The sequence below is a fragment of the Notolepis coatsorum genome, assembly GCF_963971535.1.
Source record: "Notolepis coatsorum genome assembly, chromosome: 11".
In the NCBI taxonomy this organism is placed as follows: domain Eukaryota; kingdom Metazoa; phylum Chordata; class Actinopteri; order Aulopiformes; family Paralepididae; genus Notolepis; species Notolepis coatsorum.
This window is the reverse complement of record NC_140175.1, coordinates 3,810,354-3,826,951: the sequence shown is the minus strand read 5'-3', so window position 1 is coordinate 3,826,951 and position 16,598 is coordinate 3,810,354. Positions and strand designations below refer to the sequence as shown.

The 16,598-nt window shown below is 44.8% G+C and overlaps 1 protein-coding gene across 1 annotated transcript in view; it reads right to left on the bottom strand.

Annotated features, from left to right (window-relative positions):
- rasgrf2a (Ras protein-specific guanine nucleotide-releasing factor 2a) overlaps positions 1-16,598 on the bottom strand; it is a gene marked incomplete at both ends in the record, with an annotated part of 115,077 nt that overhangs the window by 25,467 nt on the left and 73,012 nt on the right. Inside the window, 4 exons of the mRNA XM_084325207.1 lie at positions 204-316; positions 9,331-9,437; positions 11,341-11,427; positions 13,339-13,455. Coding sequence (XP_084181333.1) covers positions 204-316; positions 9,331-9,437; positions 11,341-11,427; positions 13,339-13,455 — 424 coding nt within the window. The remainder of the gene's footprint in view (positions 1-203; positions 317-9,330; positions 9,438-11,340; positions 11,428-13,338; positions 13,456-16,598) is intronic.

Genomic DNA, 16,598 nt, shown 5'->3' with positions numbered 1-16,598 from the left:
GCGTATAGTCAGTGTATGTGCATGTTAAGGTGCAGTGTAGGGTGCGTGTGTGTGTGTGTGTCTCTGTGTGTGTGTGTGTGTGTGTGTGTGTGTGTGTGTGTGTGTGTGTGTGCGTGCGTGCGTGCGTGCGTGCGTGCGTGTGTGTGTGTGTGTGTGTGTGTGTGTGTGTGTGTGTGTGTGTGTGTGTGTGTGTGTGTGTGTACCTCAGTATGTTGCTGGTGGCCTTCCTCTCCTGGGGCAGCAGGTCTGGGTCTCTCAGCACCTCCTCTAAGAGACTCATCACCCCAACCTTCAGGTCACTGTTCATATCAAAGTCCTGAGAGACACACACACACACACACACACACACACGCACGCGCACACACACACACACACAGATACACACACACACACACACACACACACACACACACACACGCACACACACACACACACACACGCACGCGCACACACACACACACAGATACACACACACACACACACACACACACACACAGAGACACACACACACACACACACACACACACACACACACACACACACACACACACACACAGACACACACACACACAGAGACACACACACACACACACAGAGACACACACAGAGACACACACACACACACAGCGTTATTAATTCAATCAACAGTGCAGATGTGAAACATGATGGTTCGTTAGAGACTTCGTAAGTAAAGTAAGTAAAGCTTTATTTATATAGTGCCCTTCTCAGCACAAGTGCTTTACAACGGTAATATATAACGTAAATAAAATACAGTAAGAGGATACATCTGAAGAAAAGAATAAAACATCAAATGAGCTAAAACAACAGAATAACAACAAAAAGACATGAACAGAAGAACGGTGCTATAGGTGTCTAAAAGCCTGCCTGTACGGTACGGTACGTTTTTAGCTGCCTTTTAGAAATGAGTTCAGAGGGAGCGGGTTTCATGTTTAAAGTTTCAAGTTTCTTTATTAGTTGTCATAGAAAAATACAGAATACTTTTCTATGAAATGCTTTTTTTTTTTTGCTAGATAAAAGTAGATAAAAAGTATAAAATAGAAAGTCAAAAGTACGTAATCAAAGTGTTCAGTCAATATACATATATACAATATATAATACAGAGTAAAAAATGAGTAACAGTGAGTTACAGTACAATACAGTATACAGTACAATTCAGAAATGGGATGAGGTACAACTTAGGGTAAGGTGCAATGAGGTATGAGTTGTAGTGCAAGTCTCTTTACCAATAAATATAAAGTGTGTTAAAGTGAGTAAAGTGGGTGCTACGGTGAGTGTTTATCTAAAGTGAGTGTGTACATGTGGATGTGTGTGCTGTGAGTGTACAGTATTTGATGGTTTGTTACATAGTGTTATTGTTCATTGAGCATCCTGATGGCCTGGGGATAGAAGCTCCTTCTGAGTCTCTCTGTACCGGCCATGAGACTCCGGTATCGCTTGCCTGACCGCAGCAGTTCAAAGAGGCAGTTGTTTGGGTGACTAGAGTCTTTGGTTATTCTCTTAGCCTTGGCCCTGAAACACTTGTTGTAAATGTTCTGGAGAGTGGGAAGCCCCCCTCCAATTGTGCGTTCGGCTGAACGGGCCACTCTCTGTAGTCTGCTACGGTCTTGTGCGGTGCGGTCATGTTAACGTCTATTAACCCTTTCACTGCCACACGACATAAGGTTAACCCTTTCACTGCCACACAACAGCCGGTTAACCCTTTCACTGCCACACAACAGCAGGTTAACCCTTTCACTGCCACACAACAGCAGGTTAACCCTTTCACTGCCACACGACTGTTAACCCTTTCACTGCCACACAACAGCAGGTTAACCCTTTCACTGCCACACAACAGCAGGTTAACCCTTTCACTGCAACAATACACAGAAGGTTAAGCCTTTCACTGCGACAATACACAGAAGGTTAACCCTTTTTTTTTTTTTTACTTAAATTTTTATTAAAGGTTAACCGGCTGTTGTGTGGCAGTGAAAGGGTTAACATAAAAAAAATATATATAATTTATCTGAATGTTTCTTCCATTTCATTGGTTGTTTTATTCATTTTAATGGTTTTTATTAATAAATTTTTTTAAAATCTTTATATCCTTTCATGTAGCACTTTGAGATTGTCACAATGCAAAGTGGGTTACAAATATAATTTATTATTATTATTATTATTATTATTATTATTATTATTATTATTATATATATATTTATTCTCACCGCATATATACCTATCCTCTGTCTGTACTTACCTGCACATAGTCCTTTACTATATATATATATATATATATCTGTACATGTCCTACTCTTACTAGTTACGCTGCTGCCCAGTCAGTAGTCACATGATTAGCACTATACTCAGTAGTACTAATTTATATATTTTATATACCCAGTTTAATCACCTGTACATTGTATGTCACTGTTGCACTTTACTGCTACATTTGCACTCTGGTTGGATGCCAAACTTATTTTTGTTGTACTGTACTTGTGCTGCATGATGACAATGCATTTGAATCTAATCTAATCTAATCTAATCTAATCTAATCTAATCTACTTTAAGAGCCACGTCGCTGACACTAAACGACCGGACGTCATTGACCTGATCTGCGATACGGGAGCTAACGGGAGCCCGGGCTATTTCTGGCGAGTGAGAAAGCAGCCGGAATACATTACCGTTATATTAATAGAGATCAGGCTCGTCCTCACTGCTGGTCACTGGGTCTCTCTGGTCTGTCCTCACTGCTGGTCACTGGGTCTCTCTGGTCTGTCCTCACTGCTGGTCACTGGGTCTCTCTGGTCTGTCCTCACTGCTGGTCACTGGGTCTCTCTGGTCTGTCCTCACTGCTGGTCACTGGGTCTATCTGGTCTGTCCTCACTGCTGGTCACTGGGTCTCTCTGGTCTGTCCTCACTGCTGGTCACTGGGTCTCTCTGGTCTGTCCTCACTGCTGGTCACTGGGTCTCTCTTGTCTGTCCTCACTGCTGGTCACTGGGTCTCTCTGGTCTGTCCTCACTGCTGGTCACTGGGTCTCTCTCTGGTCTGTCCTCACTGCTGGTCACTGGGTCTCTCTGGTCTATCCTCACTGCTGGTCACTGGGTCTCTCTGGTCTGTCCTCACTGCTGGTCACTGGGTCTCTCTGGTCTGTCCTCACTGCTGGACACAGTTTTTTAGTTTTTTTTTTAGTTCGTAAAATTTTTTGCATTCTTTTTTTGCGTTTTATTTTGCGTTAGTTTTTTTTTTGCGTTTTCGTTTTAGTTTGTTCTTTTTTTGCGTTTTCGTTTTAGTTCGTTAATTTTTTTGCGTTGGTTTTTTTGCGTTTCCGTTTTAGTTCGTTCGTTTTTGGGTCCTTTTTTTGCGTTCGTTTTCGTTTTAGTTCGTTAATTTATTTGCGTTTTTTTTTACGTTCTTTTTTCGTTCTTTTTTTTGCATTCATTTTCATTTTAGTTCGTTTTCTTTCTAGTTCGTTCGTTTTTTTGCATTATTTTTTTGCGTTCGTTTTTTTTGCGTTTTCGTTTTAGTTCGTTATTTTTTTTTGCTTTCGTTTTTTTGCGTTTTCGTTTTAGTTCGTTATTTTTTTTTGCTTTCGTTTTTTTGCGTTTTCGTTTTAGTTCGTTAATTTTTTTGCGTTATTTTTTTTGCGTTTCCGTTTTAGTTCTTTATTTTTTTTTCGTTCGTTTTTTTGCGTTTTTGTTTTAGTTCGTTCGTTTTTTTGCGTTCGTTTTTTTGCGTTTTCGTTTTAGTTAGTTTATTTTTTTAGTTAGTTTTTTTTGTGTTCTTTTTTTTGCGTTCGTTTCGTTTTAGTTCGTTAATTTATTTGCGTTTTTTTACGTTCTTTTTTGCGTTCGTTTTTTGCGTTCATTTTCATTTTAGTTCGTTTTCTTTCTAGTTCGTTCGTTTTTTTGCCTTTGTTTTTTTGTGTTATTTTGTTTTGCGTTATTTTTTTGTTCGTTTTCGTTTTAGTTTGTTCGTTTTTTTTTTTTTTTTACATTTTTTATTATTAGAGATCAGGCTCGTCCTGCTGGTCACTGGGTCTCTCTGGTCTGTCCTCACTGCTGGTCACTGGGTCTCTCTGGTCTGTCCTCACTGCTGGTCACTGGGTCTCTCTGGTCTGTCCTCACTGCTGGTCACTGGGTCTCTCTGGTCTGTCCTCACTGCTGGTCACTGGGTCTCTCTGGTCTGTCCTCACTGCTGGTCACTGGGTCTCTCTGGTCTGTCCTCACTGCTGGTCACTGGGTCTCTCTGGTCTGTCCTCACTGCTGGTCACTGGGTCTCTCTGGTCTGTCCTCACTGCTGGTCACTGGGTCTCTCTGGTCTGTCCTCACTGCTGGTCACTGGGTCTCTCTGGTCTGTCCTCACTGCTGGTCACTGGGTCTCTCTGGTCTGTCCTCACTGCTGGTCACTGGGTCTCTCTGGTCTGTCCTCACTGCTGGACACAGTTTTTTAGTTTTTTTTTTAGTTCGTAAATTTTTTTGCATTCTTTTTTTGCGTTTTATTTAGCGTTAGTTTTTTTTTTGCGTTTTCGTTTTAGTTTGTTCTTTTTTTGCGTTTTCGTTTTAGTTCGTTAATTTTTTTGCGTTGGTTTTTTTGCGTTTCCGTTTTAGTTCGTTCGTTTTTGGGTCCTTTTTTTGCGTTCGTTTTCGTTTTAGTTCGTTAATTTATTTGCGTTTTTTTTTACGTTCTTTTTTCGTTCTTTTTTTTGCATTCATTTTCATTTTAGTTCGTTTTCTTTCTAGTTCGTTCGTTTTTTTGCATTATTTTTTTGCGTTCGTTTTTTTTGCGTTTTCGTTTTAGTTCGTTATTTTTTTTTGCTTTCGTTTTTTTGCGTTTTCGTTTTAGTTCGTTATTTTTTTTTGCGTTTTTGTTTTAGTTCGTTCGTTTTTTTGCGTTCGTTTTTTTGCGTTTTCGTTTTAGTTAGTTTATTTTTTTAGTTAGTTTTTTTTGTGTTCTTTTTTTTGCGTTCGTTTAGTTTTAGTTCGTTAATTTATTTGCGTTTTTTTACGTTCTTTTTTGCGTTCGTTTTTTGCGTTCATTTTCATTTTAGTTCGTTTTCTTTCTAGTTCGTTCGTTTTTTTGCCTTTGTTTTTTTGTGTTATTTTGTTTTGCGTTATTTTTTTGTTCGTTTTCGTTTTAGTTTGTTCGTTTTTTTTTTTTTTTTACATTTTTTATTATTAGAGATCAGGCTCGTCCTGCTGGTCACTGGGTCTCTCTGGTCTGTCCTCACTGCTGGTCACTGGGTCTCTCTGGTCTGTCCTCACTGCTGGTCACTGGGTCTCTCTGGTCTGTCCTCACTGCTGGTCACTGGGTCTCTCTGGTCTGTCCTCACTGCTGGTCACTGGGTCTCTCTGGTCACTGGGTCTCTCTGGTCTGTCCTCACTGCTGGTCACTGGGTCTCTCTGGTCTGTCCTCACTGCTGGTCACTGGGTCTCTCTGGTCTGTCCTCACTGCTGGTCACTGGGTCTCTCTGGTCTGTCCTCACTGCTGGTCACTGGGTCTCTCTGGTCTGTCCTCACTGCTGGTCACTGGGTCTCTCTGGTCTGTCCTCACTGCTGGTCACTGGGTCTCTCTGGTCTGACCTCACTGCTGGTCACTGGGTCTCTCTGGTCTGTCCTCACTGCTGGTCACTGGGTCTCTCTGGTCTGTCCTCACTGCTGGTCACTGGGTCTCTCTGGTCTGTCCTCACTGCTGGTCACTGGGTCTCTGGTCTGTCCTCACTGCTGGTCACTGGGTCTCTCTGGTCTGTCCTCACTGCTGGTCACTGGGTCTCTCTGGTCTGTCCTCACTGCTGGTCACTGGGTCTCTCTGGTCTGTCCTCACTGCTGGTCACTGGGTCTCTCTGGTCTGTCCTCACTGCTGGTCACTGGGTCTCTCTGGTCTGTCCTCACTGCTGGTAGGGCTGAGCCCAAACGTTGGAACGTTCGGACCTCTGTTCGTTACGCTGGCGTTTGAATTATAAATCAACATTAGAATCTTTTATTTTTAATAATCTTTTTTATTTTTTATATATATTTTATGCGTCTATTCATTCTGTTTAAACCAATGGGGGTTTTCTTCACAGTTGCAGATAAAGATTAGGCTACACTAATATTATAGTATTAAAACTGATGAGTTATATTCATTAAAGGGGAACTATCTTATAAATGGCCTTTTTGAGTGTTTAGCATTGTTTCCTAGCTATGTGAACTTATATTAATATGATCTATGTCTCAAAATTCTCATATTGGCGCATTCTTCCAATTCTCCTCTCACAATATTCACCCTCACTGAACTGAGTCGTTTGAAAATGTGCCTATATTATGTGATGTCATATAGTCACTGCTGCATGTTAATGTTCAGGCGACGACGCCGCCACACAGTGGTTTAGGAGCCCAGGCTCAAAACAGCTCGAGATCTTGAGGTAGAAAAATGCTGTTTTTGAGGACTTGATTAGAAATACAAAACAATGAATAAAAAAAATATATATATTACAGAGGTGTTCCATAGACTCACAGGAATTGTGTAAAAGTGCCCAAATAGTGAAAGAAATAGTAAAATAGTTCCCCTTTAAAGGATAACTCCACTATTTTGGGAAATTAGCTTATTTAACATCTTCCCTGGAGTTAGACAAGAAGATACATACCTTTTTTGTCTCTGTGCGTGCATTTTAGCTTTGGGAATAGATGCTCCGTTAGCATAGCTTAGCTTCATCACTGGAAGTGAGGCAGGACAGTAGCCTTACAGTGCCTTACAGTGTATTGCAAGGTCTGACATTGACCAAACTTGATATGCATGACCTTGGTGGGCTCTAGGTCAACTCCTGAAAAGGGGGTCAATGTCAGACCTTGCAATCAAAAGTTAGGGGCGCACTGAAATTATGGCAAGGGTTATTAGCCCCCTAACTTTTGATTGCAAAGTCTGACATTGACCCCCTTTTCAGGAGTTGACCTAGAGCCCACCAAGGTCATGCATATCAAGTTTGGTCAATGTCAGACCTTGCAATACACTGTAAGGCACTGTAAGGCTACTGTCCTGCCTCACTTCCAGTGATGAAGCTAAGCTATGCTAACGGAGCATCTATTCCCAAAGCTAAAATGCACGCACAGAGACAAAAAAGGTATGTATCTTCTTGTCTAACTCCAGGGAAGATGTTAAATAAGCAAATTTCCCAAAATAGTGGAGTTATCCTTTAAAGAAAGTTGATTTAATTAAAAAAAAACTAATTTAATCAGATTAATCACTTTATTCAAATTGGGGATTTAGTTTGAGGATATTTATTAAAAAAAATTAAAATGTAATTTACAATTTTTTATTTTTTTTTATAATTCTTTTTCAAATTAAAAACGAAGGTTCCAACGTCCGGTCGAAAAACCCTGACGAAGTTCGAAGCCCAAAAACAGGCTTCGGGGAAACAGCTCTGTTGGTCAGTGGGTCTCTAGTCAGTAGCAGGTCTGTGACTCTGAGCTGCTCTCCAAACACACACACACACACACACACACACACACATACAAACACACAAATACAGACACACACAAATGGACAAACAGACAGACACACACATGCACACATGCACACACAAGCGCACGCACACACACACTCACATCCACGTAACCTTCTGTCTGCATACCGTATTCACACACACGCACACACACACACACACACACACACACACACACACGCACACACACGCGCACGCACACACTCACACACGCACACACTCACATCCATGTAGCCTTCTGTCCACACAGTCTTCTCATAGTCTGCATATCTCATATCTATAACTCTGTACGTCACGTTTGATCTGCTCGCCCGTATAAATACTCTGCTGGATCTGTCAGCTGTTCCTGAGCCTGCTGGTCCTGGATCTGTCACCGCGGTGCAGAGTTCAGCTGAGGGGAAGCTGTTCCTGAGCCCGCTGGTCCTGGATCTGTCACCGCGGTGCAGAGTTCAGCTGAGGGGAAGCTGTTCCTGAGCCTGCTGGTCCTGGATCTGTCACCGCGGTGCAGAGTTCAGCTGAGGGGAAGCTGTTCCTGAGCCCGCTGGTCCTGGATCTGTCACCGCGGTGCAGAGTTCAGCTGAGGGGAAGCTGTTCCTGAGCCTGCTGGTCCTGGATCTGTCACCGCGGTGCAGAGTTCAGCTGAGGGGAAGCTGTTCCTGAGCCTGCTGGTCCTGGATCTGTCACCGCGGTGCAGAGTTCAGCTGAGGGGAAGCTGTTCCTGAGCCTGCTGGTCCTGGATCTGTCACCGCGGTGCAGAGTTCAGCTGAGGGGAAGCTGTTCCTGAGCCTGCTGGTCCTGGATCTGTCACCGCGGTGCAGAGTTCAGCTGAGGGGAAGCTGTTCCTGAGCCTGCTGGTCCTGGATCTGTCACCGCGGTGCAGAGTTCAGCTGAGGGGAAGCTGTTCCTGAGCCTGCTGGTCCTGGATCTGTCACCGCGGTGCAGAGTTCAGCTGAGGGGAAGCTGTTCCTGAGCCTGCTGGTCCTGGATCTGTCACCGCGGTGCAGAATTCAGCTGAGGGGAAGCTGTTCCTGAGCCCGCTGGTCCTGGATCTGTCACCGCGGTGCAGAGTTCAGCTGAGGGGAAGCTGTTCCTGAGCCTGCTGGTCCTGGATCTGAGCTTCCTGTAGCGCCTCCCAGAGGGGAGGAGGGCAAACACTCTGGGGTTGTTGTTGTTGTTATGTACCATGCTTTTGTTAAGTGTGTGTCCTGTGTTGCAGCTGATTGCTGCTAATTGAGAAGCTGCCTGCCAGGGCTGAAAAGGCCCTCCCCCGCCCCCCCCCCCACGCTCTCTCTTGGCTGCTGGAAGACACTGTGAGAGCAATAGGTTCAAGGTCAATGAACTAGGGATGTCCGATATTATCGGCCTACCGATATTAACGGCCGATATTGGCATTCAAATGTAATATCGGAAAATATCGCTATCGGTTTTAAAAAAAAAATTATATATATATTTTTTTTTTACATTTATTTAACCTTTACTTACCCAGGCAAGCAAGTAAGAACTAATTCTTATTTTATTTATTGTCAAAAGTATGCATAATGCTGTGTTAAGAGATATGTAATGTTAATTACCTGAAATTATTCTGTTTTTGGGGGGGGGGGAACCCTGCATATATCGGTATCGGTTGATATCGGTATCGGAAATTAACAGTTGGACAATATCGGTATATCGGATATCGGTAAAAAAGCCAATATCGAACATCCCTAGTAACACCTTGTTCTTGCGAAAGAAAGGTTGTGTCAAACACTATCAGACTGAGCCTCCTATGATAATCAAAGGCTCCCTCACTGAGCTGTAAGGTAGTAACCACGGTAACAGTGGTTTAGGGACACACCTGAGGGTAACCGTGGTAACGTACCTGCGAGTGCTTGGAGACCCAGTGACGCAGCACGTTGAGGACTCTGTTGGTCGCTGCCCTTCGGATGATGAATTCTTTGTCACAGACCTTTTCAGAATTACCGAAACCTGGAGGTGAGAACGTGGTAGAAACATGAGATTGGTCGTCTTTACACCATACCGTTAAAGGAACACGCCGACATTAGGGGACAAGAAGATAGAAACCAATGTCCTCTCTGTGTGTTCAGTAGAGAGCTAATCCAGCTGCATGCGTATCGCGTTCTGGAATTGGATGCATTAGCAGCTAGCTAGCTAGCTTAAAACTCAGGGAGAGGTGCTAGCTAGGCTAGCTGCTACACATCCGCTTCCATTCATTGTGCTAAGCTAGGCTAGTGTTTAGTAGAGCTTTCTACTGAACGCACACACGAGAGGAAATCGGTATCTTCTTGTCTGACTCTGGAGAAGACTGTAAGTGTATTTCCCATGGTGTTGACGAGTTCCTTTACTACATTGAGCCTTCCCTTTAACTTTGCCTGTAAAAACTATTGGGTCGTGATCAGCTTCTAGGAACTAGCTTGTCACGGAAGCTACAAATCAGTCAGGAATCAAACCTGAGTTGTCTGCAAATCAATCTGGGTTTATTGTTTTAGCCTTTTTTGACAACCAGAAAGGTGGGGTTTACTTTTTTTTTATCCACTTTTTCTCCTCTTTTTCAATTTTTCTCCCATCCCAATTTCACTGTGCCAATTCTTCCCTCCCCTGTCTTGAACGTTGCTCGCATATGCCCCCCACTGGCCGGTTGTAGGGAGGATAGAAGCCTTGCATCACGTGTCCCCTCCGATACACGAGGAGGCAGCCTGTCACATCTTTTCACCTGCCAGCGCGGACTCTCATTGGCGAGGTGTAACGTGTGGGAGGCTCACACTACCCCCGCCATTTCCTGTCTCTGCTGTGCAGGCGCCCTGACCGACCTGTAGGAGTCGCTGTCCACAACGTCCAGATTACCACCCATCGACTTCCCACCCGCTGACTCTGCCAATTGAGTTAGTATGACGGCCGGCCCAAGCCGGATGCAACGCCGACAGCCGGATTCGAACCCGGTGTCTCTTGCGTTGGTGACGAGCGCAATGGTCCGCTGCGCCACCCAGCCGTCCAGGTGGGGTTTACTTTAAACACCAGAAAGGCGTGATCTGCTGCATCAGGATAATTCGGATAACGTCAAGCAAGCTGTCAATTACAATCCTTCAGAGGAAGAACCATATACGGCCATTTTCAGATGAACAGTGTTTTCAAACCTAATTATAAGTTGGGAGTGTTGTGTACATTCAGTTAAAGACAGAGGTCGAATACATTCAGATAACATATCACATTTGCACTCCACACAGTGTACTTGGTAAACCATACACACTGCTCTGAGGGGAGAAGGACAAATGCTAAGAATTATTTCCACATACTAGGGCTGTCCCCGACTAAGGATTTGGATGGTCGACTACGATTGGCCAAAATTTGCCTTTGTCGACTATTGGTAGACAAAATATATATATATATATATATATATATATATATATATATATATATATATATATATATATATATATATATATATATATATATATATATATATATATATATATATATATATATATATATAATATTTAAAAAAAATTATTACATTTTTTTAAATGTTTGTATCATTCCATTTGGGCTGTGGGGGGTGCTTAATGTCTGAGGGAGTCGACTGAAGGCTTCTTGTTCTCTGCAAAAGCATGCAATTGGTCCACTGATGGATTCATCTTGATATTTGTCTAGTCTAGTGTGTTCATTAGATGAGTGAAATCCTCTTTCAGTGCCTCTGTGCCTGTTTTCTTAGGCAGTTAGCCTCTGGTATGCGTGCCATTAGCGTTAGCCACGCTTCTAGGCCTCTTTTCTTTTGGAAAGGATGATAAAAAAAATAATAATAATAATTATAAATATATATATATATATTTTTTTTTTATATTCGACTAATAGGGGCCAATAGGGGTCAGCTCACCCTGAGAGCTGCCGTGTGCAGCAGCGGCGGTGGCGATAGCGAAGGCCGAGGCTGGAGACATGGTGCGAGAGTTGTCCCCGGAGGTCCCTGTAGAGACACAGAGAGGGAGGCATATCAGAGCCAACACGGCTGAACCCTGGCTAGTGGAGACGAGGCCACGGCACGGCTAAACCCTGGCTAGTGGAGACGAGGCCACAGCACGGCTAAACCCTGGCTAGTGGAGACGAGGCCACAGCACGGCTAAACCCTGGCTAGTGGAGACGAGGCCACAGCACGGCTAAACCCTGGCTAGTGGAGACGAGGCCACGGCACGGCTAAACCCTGGCTAATGGAGACAAGGCCACAGCACGGCTAAACCCTGGCTAGTGGAGACGAGGCCACAGCACGGCTAAACCCTGGCTAGTGGAGACGAGGCCACAGCACGGCTAAACCCTGGCTAGTGGAGACGAGGCCACGGCACGGCTAAACCCTGGCTAGTGGAGACGAGGCCACGGCACGGCTAAACCCTGGCTAGTGGAGACGAGGCCACAGCACGGCTAAACCCTGGCTAGTGGAGACGAGGCCACAGCACGGCTAAACCCTGGCTAGTGGAGACGAGGCCACAGCACAGCTAAACCCTGGCTAGTGGAGACAAGGCCACAGCACGGCTAAACCCTGGCTAGTGGAGACGAGGCCACGGCACGGCTAAACCCTGGCTAGTGGAGACGAGGCCACAGCACGGCTAAACCCTGGCTAGTGGAGACGAGGCCACGGCACGGCTAAACCCTGGCTAGTGGAGACGAGGCCACGGCACGGCTAAACCCTGGCTAGTGGAGACGAGGCCACGGCACGGCTAAACCCTGGCTAGTGGAGACGAGGCCACGGCACGGCTAAACCCTGGCTAGTGGAGACGAGGCCACGGCACGGCTAAACCCTGGCTAGTGGAGACGAGGCCACAGCACGGCTAAACCCTGGCTAGTGGAGACGAGGCCACGGCACGGCTAAACCCTGGCTAGTGGAGACGAGGCCACGGCACGGCTAAAGCCTGGCTAGTGGAGACGAGGCCACAGCACGGCTAAACCCTGGCTAGTGGAGACGAGGCCACAGCACGGCTAAACCCTGGCTAGTGGAGACGAGGCCACAGCACGGCTAAACCCTGGCTAGTGGAGACGAGGCCACAGCACGGCTAAACCCTGGCTAGTGGAGACGAGGCCACAGCACGGCTAAACCCTGGCTAGTGGAGACAAGGCCACGGCACGGCTAAACCCTGGCTAGTGGAGACGAGGCCACAGCACGGCTAAAGCCTGGCTAGTGGAGACGAGGCCACAGCACGGCTAAACCCTGGCTAGTGGAGACAAGGCCACGGCACGGCTAAACCCTGGCTAGTGGAGACGAGGCCACAGCACGGCTAAACCCTGGCTAGTGGAGACGAGGCCACAGCACGGCTAAACCCTGGCTAGTGGAGACAAGGCCACAGCACGGCTAAACCCTGGCTAGTGGAGACAAGGCCACAGCACGGCTAAACCCTGGCTAGTGGAGACGAGGCCACGGCACGGCTAAACCCTGGCTAGTGGAGACGAGGCCACAGCACGGCTAAACCCTGGCTAGTGGAGACGAGGCATGTATGTGTGTGTGTGTGTTCATACTAGGGATGTCCGATAGTATCGGCCTACCGATATTATCGGCCGATATTGGCATTAAAATGTAATATCAGAAAATATCGGTATCGGTTTAAAAAAATTTATATAAATATTTCTTTCACATTTATTTTACCTTTATTTACCCAGGCAAGCAAGTAAGAACAAATTCTTATTTTATTTATTGTCAAAAGTATGCATAATGTTGTGTTAAAGAGATATGTAATGTTAATTACCTGAAATGATTCTGTTTTTTTGGGGGGGGGGGGACCCTGCATATATCGGTATCGGTTGATATCGGTATCGGAAATTAAGAGTTGGACAATATCGGTATATCGGATATCGGTAAAAAAAGCCAATATGGAACATCCCTAGTTCCTACCTCCAGCCTGTCGGTAGCGCAGGTGTCTGGGTGTGGAGGGTGAGCGGGAGGGAGACAGGTCTCCTTCACTGGTTGACTCAGGGATGAACTTCTCCAGAGACACTGACTCCAGGACAGCTGTTAGGAACATCACAACAACAACAACAACAACGTGTCAGACGTCTCCAGAGACACTGACTCCAGGACAGCTGTTAGGAACATCACACAACAGCAACGCAGCCCTCTGTTCAGTTTAGCTTCATTACGCAGCCCTCTGTCTGTTCAGTTTAGCTTCATTACGCAGCTCTCTGTTCAGTTTAGCTTCATTACGCAGCTCTCTGTTCAGTTTAGCTTCATTACGCAGCCCTCTGTTCAGTTTAGCTTCATTACGCAGCCCTCTGTTCAGTTTAGTTTCATTACGCAGCCCTCTGTTCAGTTTAGCTTCATTACGCAGCCCTCTGTTCAGTTTAGTTTCATTACGCAGCCCTCTGTTCAGTTTAGCTTCATTACGCAGCCCTCTGTTCAGTTTATTTTCATTACGCAGCTCTCTGTTCAGTTTAGCTTCATTACGCAGCCCTCTGTTCAGTTTAGCTTCATTACGCAGCCCTCTGTTCAGTTTAGCTTCATTACGCAGCCCTCTGTTCAGTTTAGCTTCATTACGCAGCTCTCTATTCAGTTTAGTTTCATTACGCAGCTCTCTGTTCAGTTTAGCTTCATTACGCAGCTCTCTGTTCAGTTTAGTTTAGCTTCATTACGCAGCTCTCTGTTCAGTTTAGCTTCATTACGCAGCTCTCTGTTCAGTTTAGCTTCATTACGCAGCCCTCTGTTCAGTTTAGTTTCATTACGCAGCCCTCTGTTCAGTTTAGTTTCATTACGCAGCTCTCTGCCTGTTCAGTTTAGTTTCATTACGCAGCTCTCTGTTCAGTTTAGTTTCATTACGCAGCCCTCTGTTCAGTTTAGCTTCATTACGCAGCTCTCTGTTCAGTTTAGTTTCATTACGCAGCTCTCTGTTCAGTTTAGCTTCATTACGCAGCTCTCTGTTCAGTTTAGTTTCATTACGCAGCCCTCTGTTCAGTTTAGTTTCATTACGCAGCCCTCTGCCTGTTCAGTTTAGCTTCATTACGCAGCTCTCTGTTCAGTTTAGTTTCATTACGCAGCCCTCTGTCTGTTCAGTTTAGTTTCATTACGCAGCTCTCTGTTCAGTTTAGTTTCATTACGCAGCTCTCTGCCTGTTCAGTTTAGTGTCATTACGCAGCCTTCTGTTCAGTTTAGTTTCATTACGCAGCTCTCTGTTCAGTTTAGTTTCATTACGCAGCCCTCTGCCTGTTCAGTTTAGTGTCATTACGCAGCTCTCTGTTCAGTTTAGTTTCATTACGCAGCTCTCTGTTCAGTTTAGTTTCATTACGCAGCTCTCTGTTCAGTTTAGCTTCATTACGCAGCCCTCTGTTCAGTTTAGTTTCATTACACAGCTCTCTGTTCAGTTTAGTTTCATTACGCAGCCCTCTGTTCAGTTTAGCTTCATTACGCAGCTCTCTGTTCAGTTTAGCTTCATTACGCAGCCCTCTGTTCAGTTTAGTTTCATTACACAGCCCTCTGTTCAGTTTAGCTTCATTACGCAGCCCTCTGTTCAGTTTAGTTTCATTACGCAGCCCTCTGTTCAGTTTAGTTTCATTACGCAGCTCTCTGCCTGTTCAGTATAGTTTCATTACGCAGCTCTCTGTTCAGTTTAGTTTCATTACGCAGCCCTCTGTTCAGTTTAGCTTCATTACGCAGCTCTCTGTTCAGTTTAGTTTCATTACGCAGCTCTCTGTTCAGTTTAGCTTCATTACGCAGCTCTCTGTTCAGTTTAGTTTAGCTTCATTACGCAGCTCTCTGTTCAGTTTAGCTTCATTACGCAGCTCTCTGTTCAGTTTAGCTTCATTACGCAGCCCTCTGTTCAGTTTAGTTTCATTACGCAGCCCTCTGTTCAGTTTAGTTTCATTACGCAGCTATCTGCCTGTTCAGTTTAGTTTCATTACGCAGCTCTCTGTTCAGTTTAGTTTCATTACGCAGCCCTCTGTTCAGTTTAGCTTCATTACGCAGCTCTCTGTTCAGTTTAGCTTCATTACGCAGCCCTCTGTTCAGTTTAGCTTCATTACGCAGCCCTCTGTTCAGTTTAGTTTCATTACGCAGCCCTCTGTCTGTTCAGTTTAGCTTCATTACGCAGCTCTCTGTTCAGTTTAGTTTCATTACGCAGCCCTCTGTTCAGTTTAGCTTCATTACGCAGCCCTCTGTTCAGTTTATTTTCATTACGCAGCTCTCTGTTCAGTTTAGCTTCATTACGCAGCCCTCTGTTCAGTTTAGCTTCATTACGCAGCCCTCTGTTCAGTTTAGCTTCATTAAGCAGCCCTCTGTTCAGTTTAGCTTCATTACGCAGCTCTCTATTCAGTTTAGTTTCATTACGCAGCTCTCTGTTCAGTTTAGCTTCATTACGCAGCTCTCTGTTCAGTTTAGTTTAGCTTCATTACGCAGCTCTCTGTTCAGTTTAGCTTCATTACGCAGCTCTCTGTTCAGTTTAGCTTCATTACGCAGCCCTCTGTTCAGTTTAGTTTCATTACGCAGCCCTCTGTTCAGTTTAGTTTCATTACGCAGCTCTCTGCCTGTTCAGTTTAGTTTCATTACGCAGCTCTCTGTTCAGTTTAGTTTCATTACGCAGCCCTCTGTTCAGTTTAGCTTCATTACGCAGCTCTCTGTTCAGTTTAGTTTCATTACGCAGCTCTCTGTTCAGTTTAGCTTCATTACGCAGCTCTCTGTTCAGTTTAGTTTCATTACGCAGCCCTCTGTTCAGTTTAGTTTCATTACGCAGCCCTCTGCCTGTTCAGTTTAGCTTCATTACGCAGCTCTCTGTTCAGTTTAGTTTCACTACGCAGCTCTCTGTTCAGTTTAGTTTCATTACGCAGCTCTCTGTTCAGTTTAGTTTCATTACGCAGCCCTCTGTTCAGTTTAGTTTCATTACGCAGCTCTCTCTTCAGTTTAGGTTCATTACGCAGCCCTCTGTTCAGTTTAGTTTCATTACGCAGCTCTCTGTTCAGTTTAGTTTCATTACGCAGCCCTCTGTCTGTTCAGTTTAGTTTCATTACGCAGCTCTCTGTTCAGTTTAGTTTCATTACGCAGCTCTCTGCCTGTTCAGTTTAGTGTCATTACGCAGCCTTCTGTTCAGTTTAGTTTCATTACGCAGCTCTCTGTTCAGTTTAGCTTCATTAAGCAGCCCTCTGTTCAGTTTAGCTTCATTACGCAGCTCT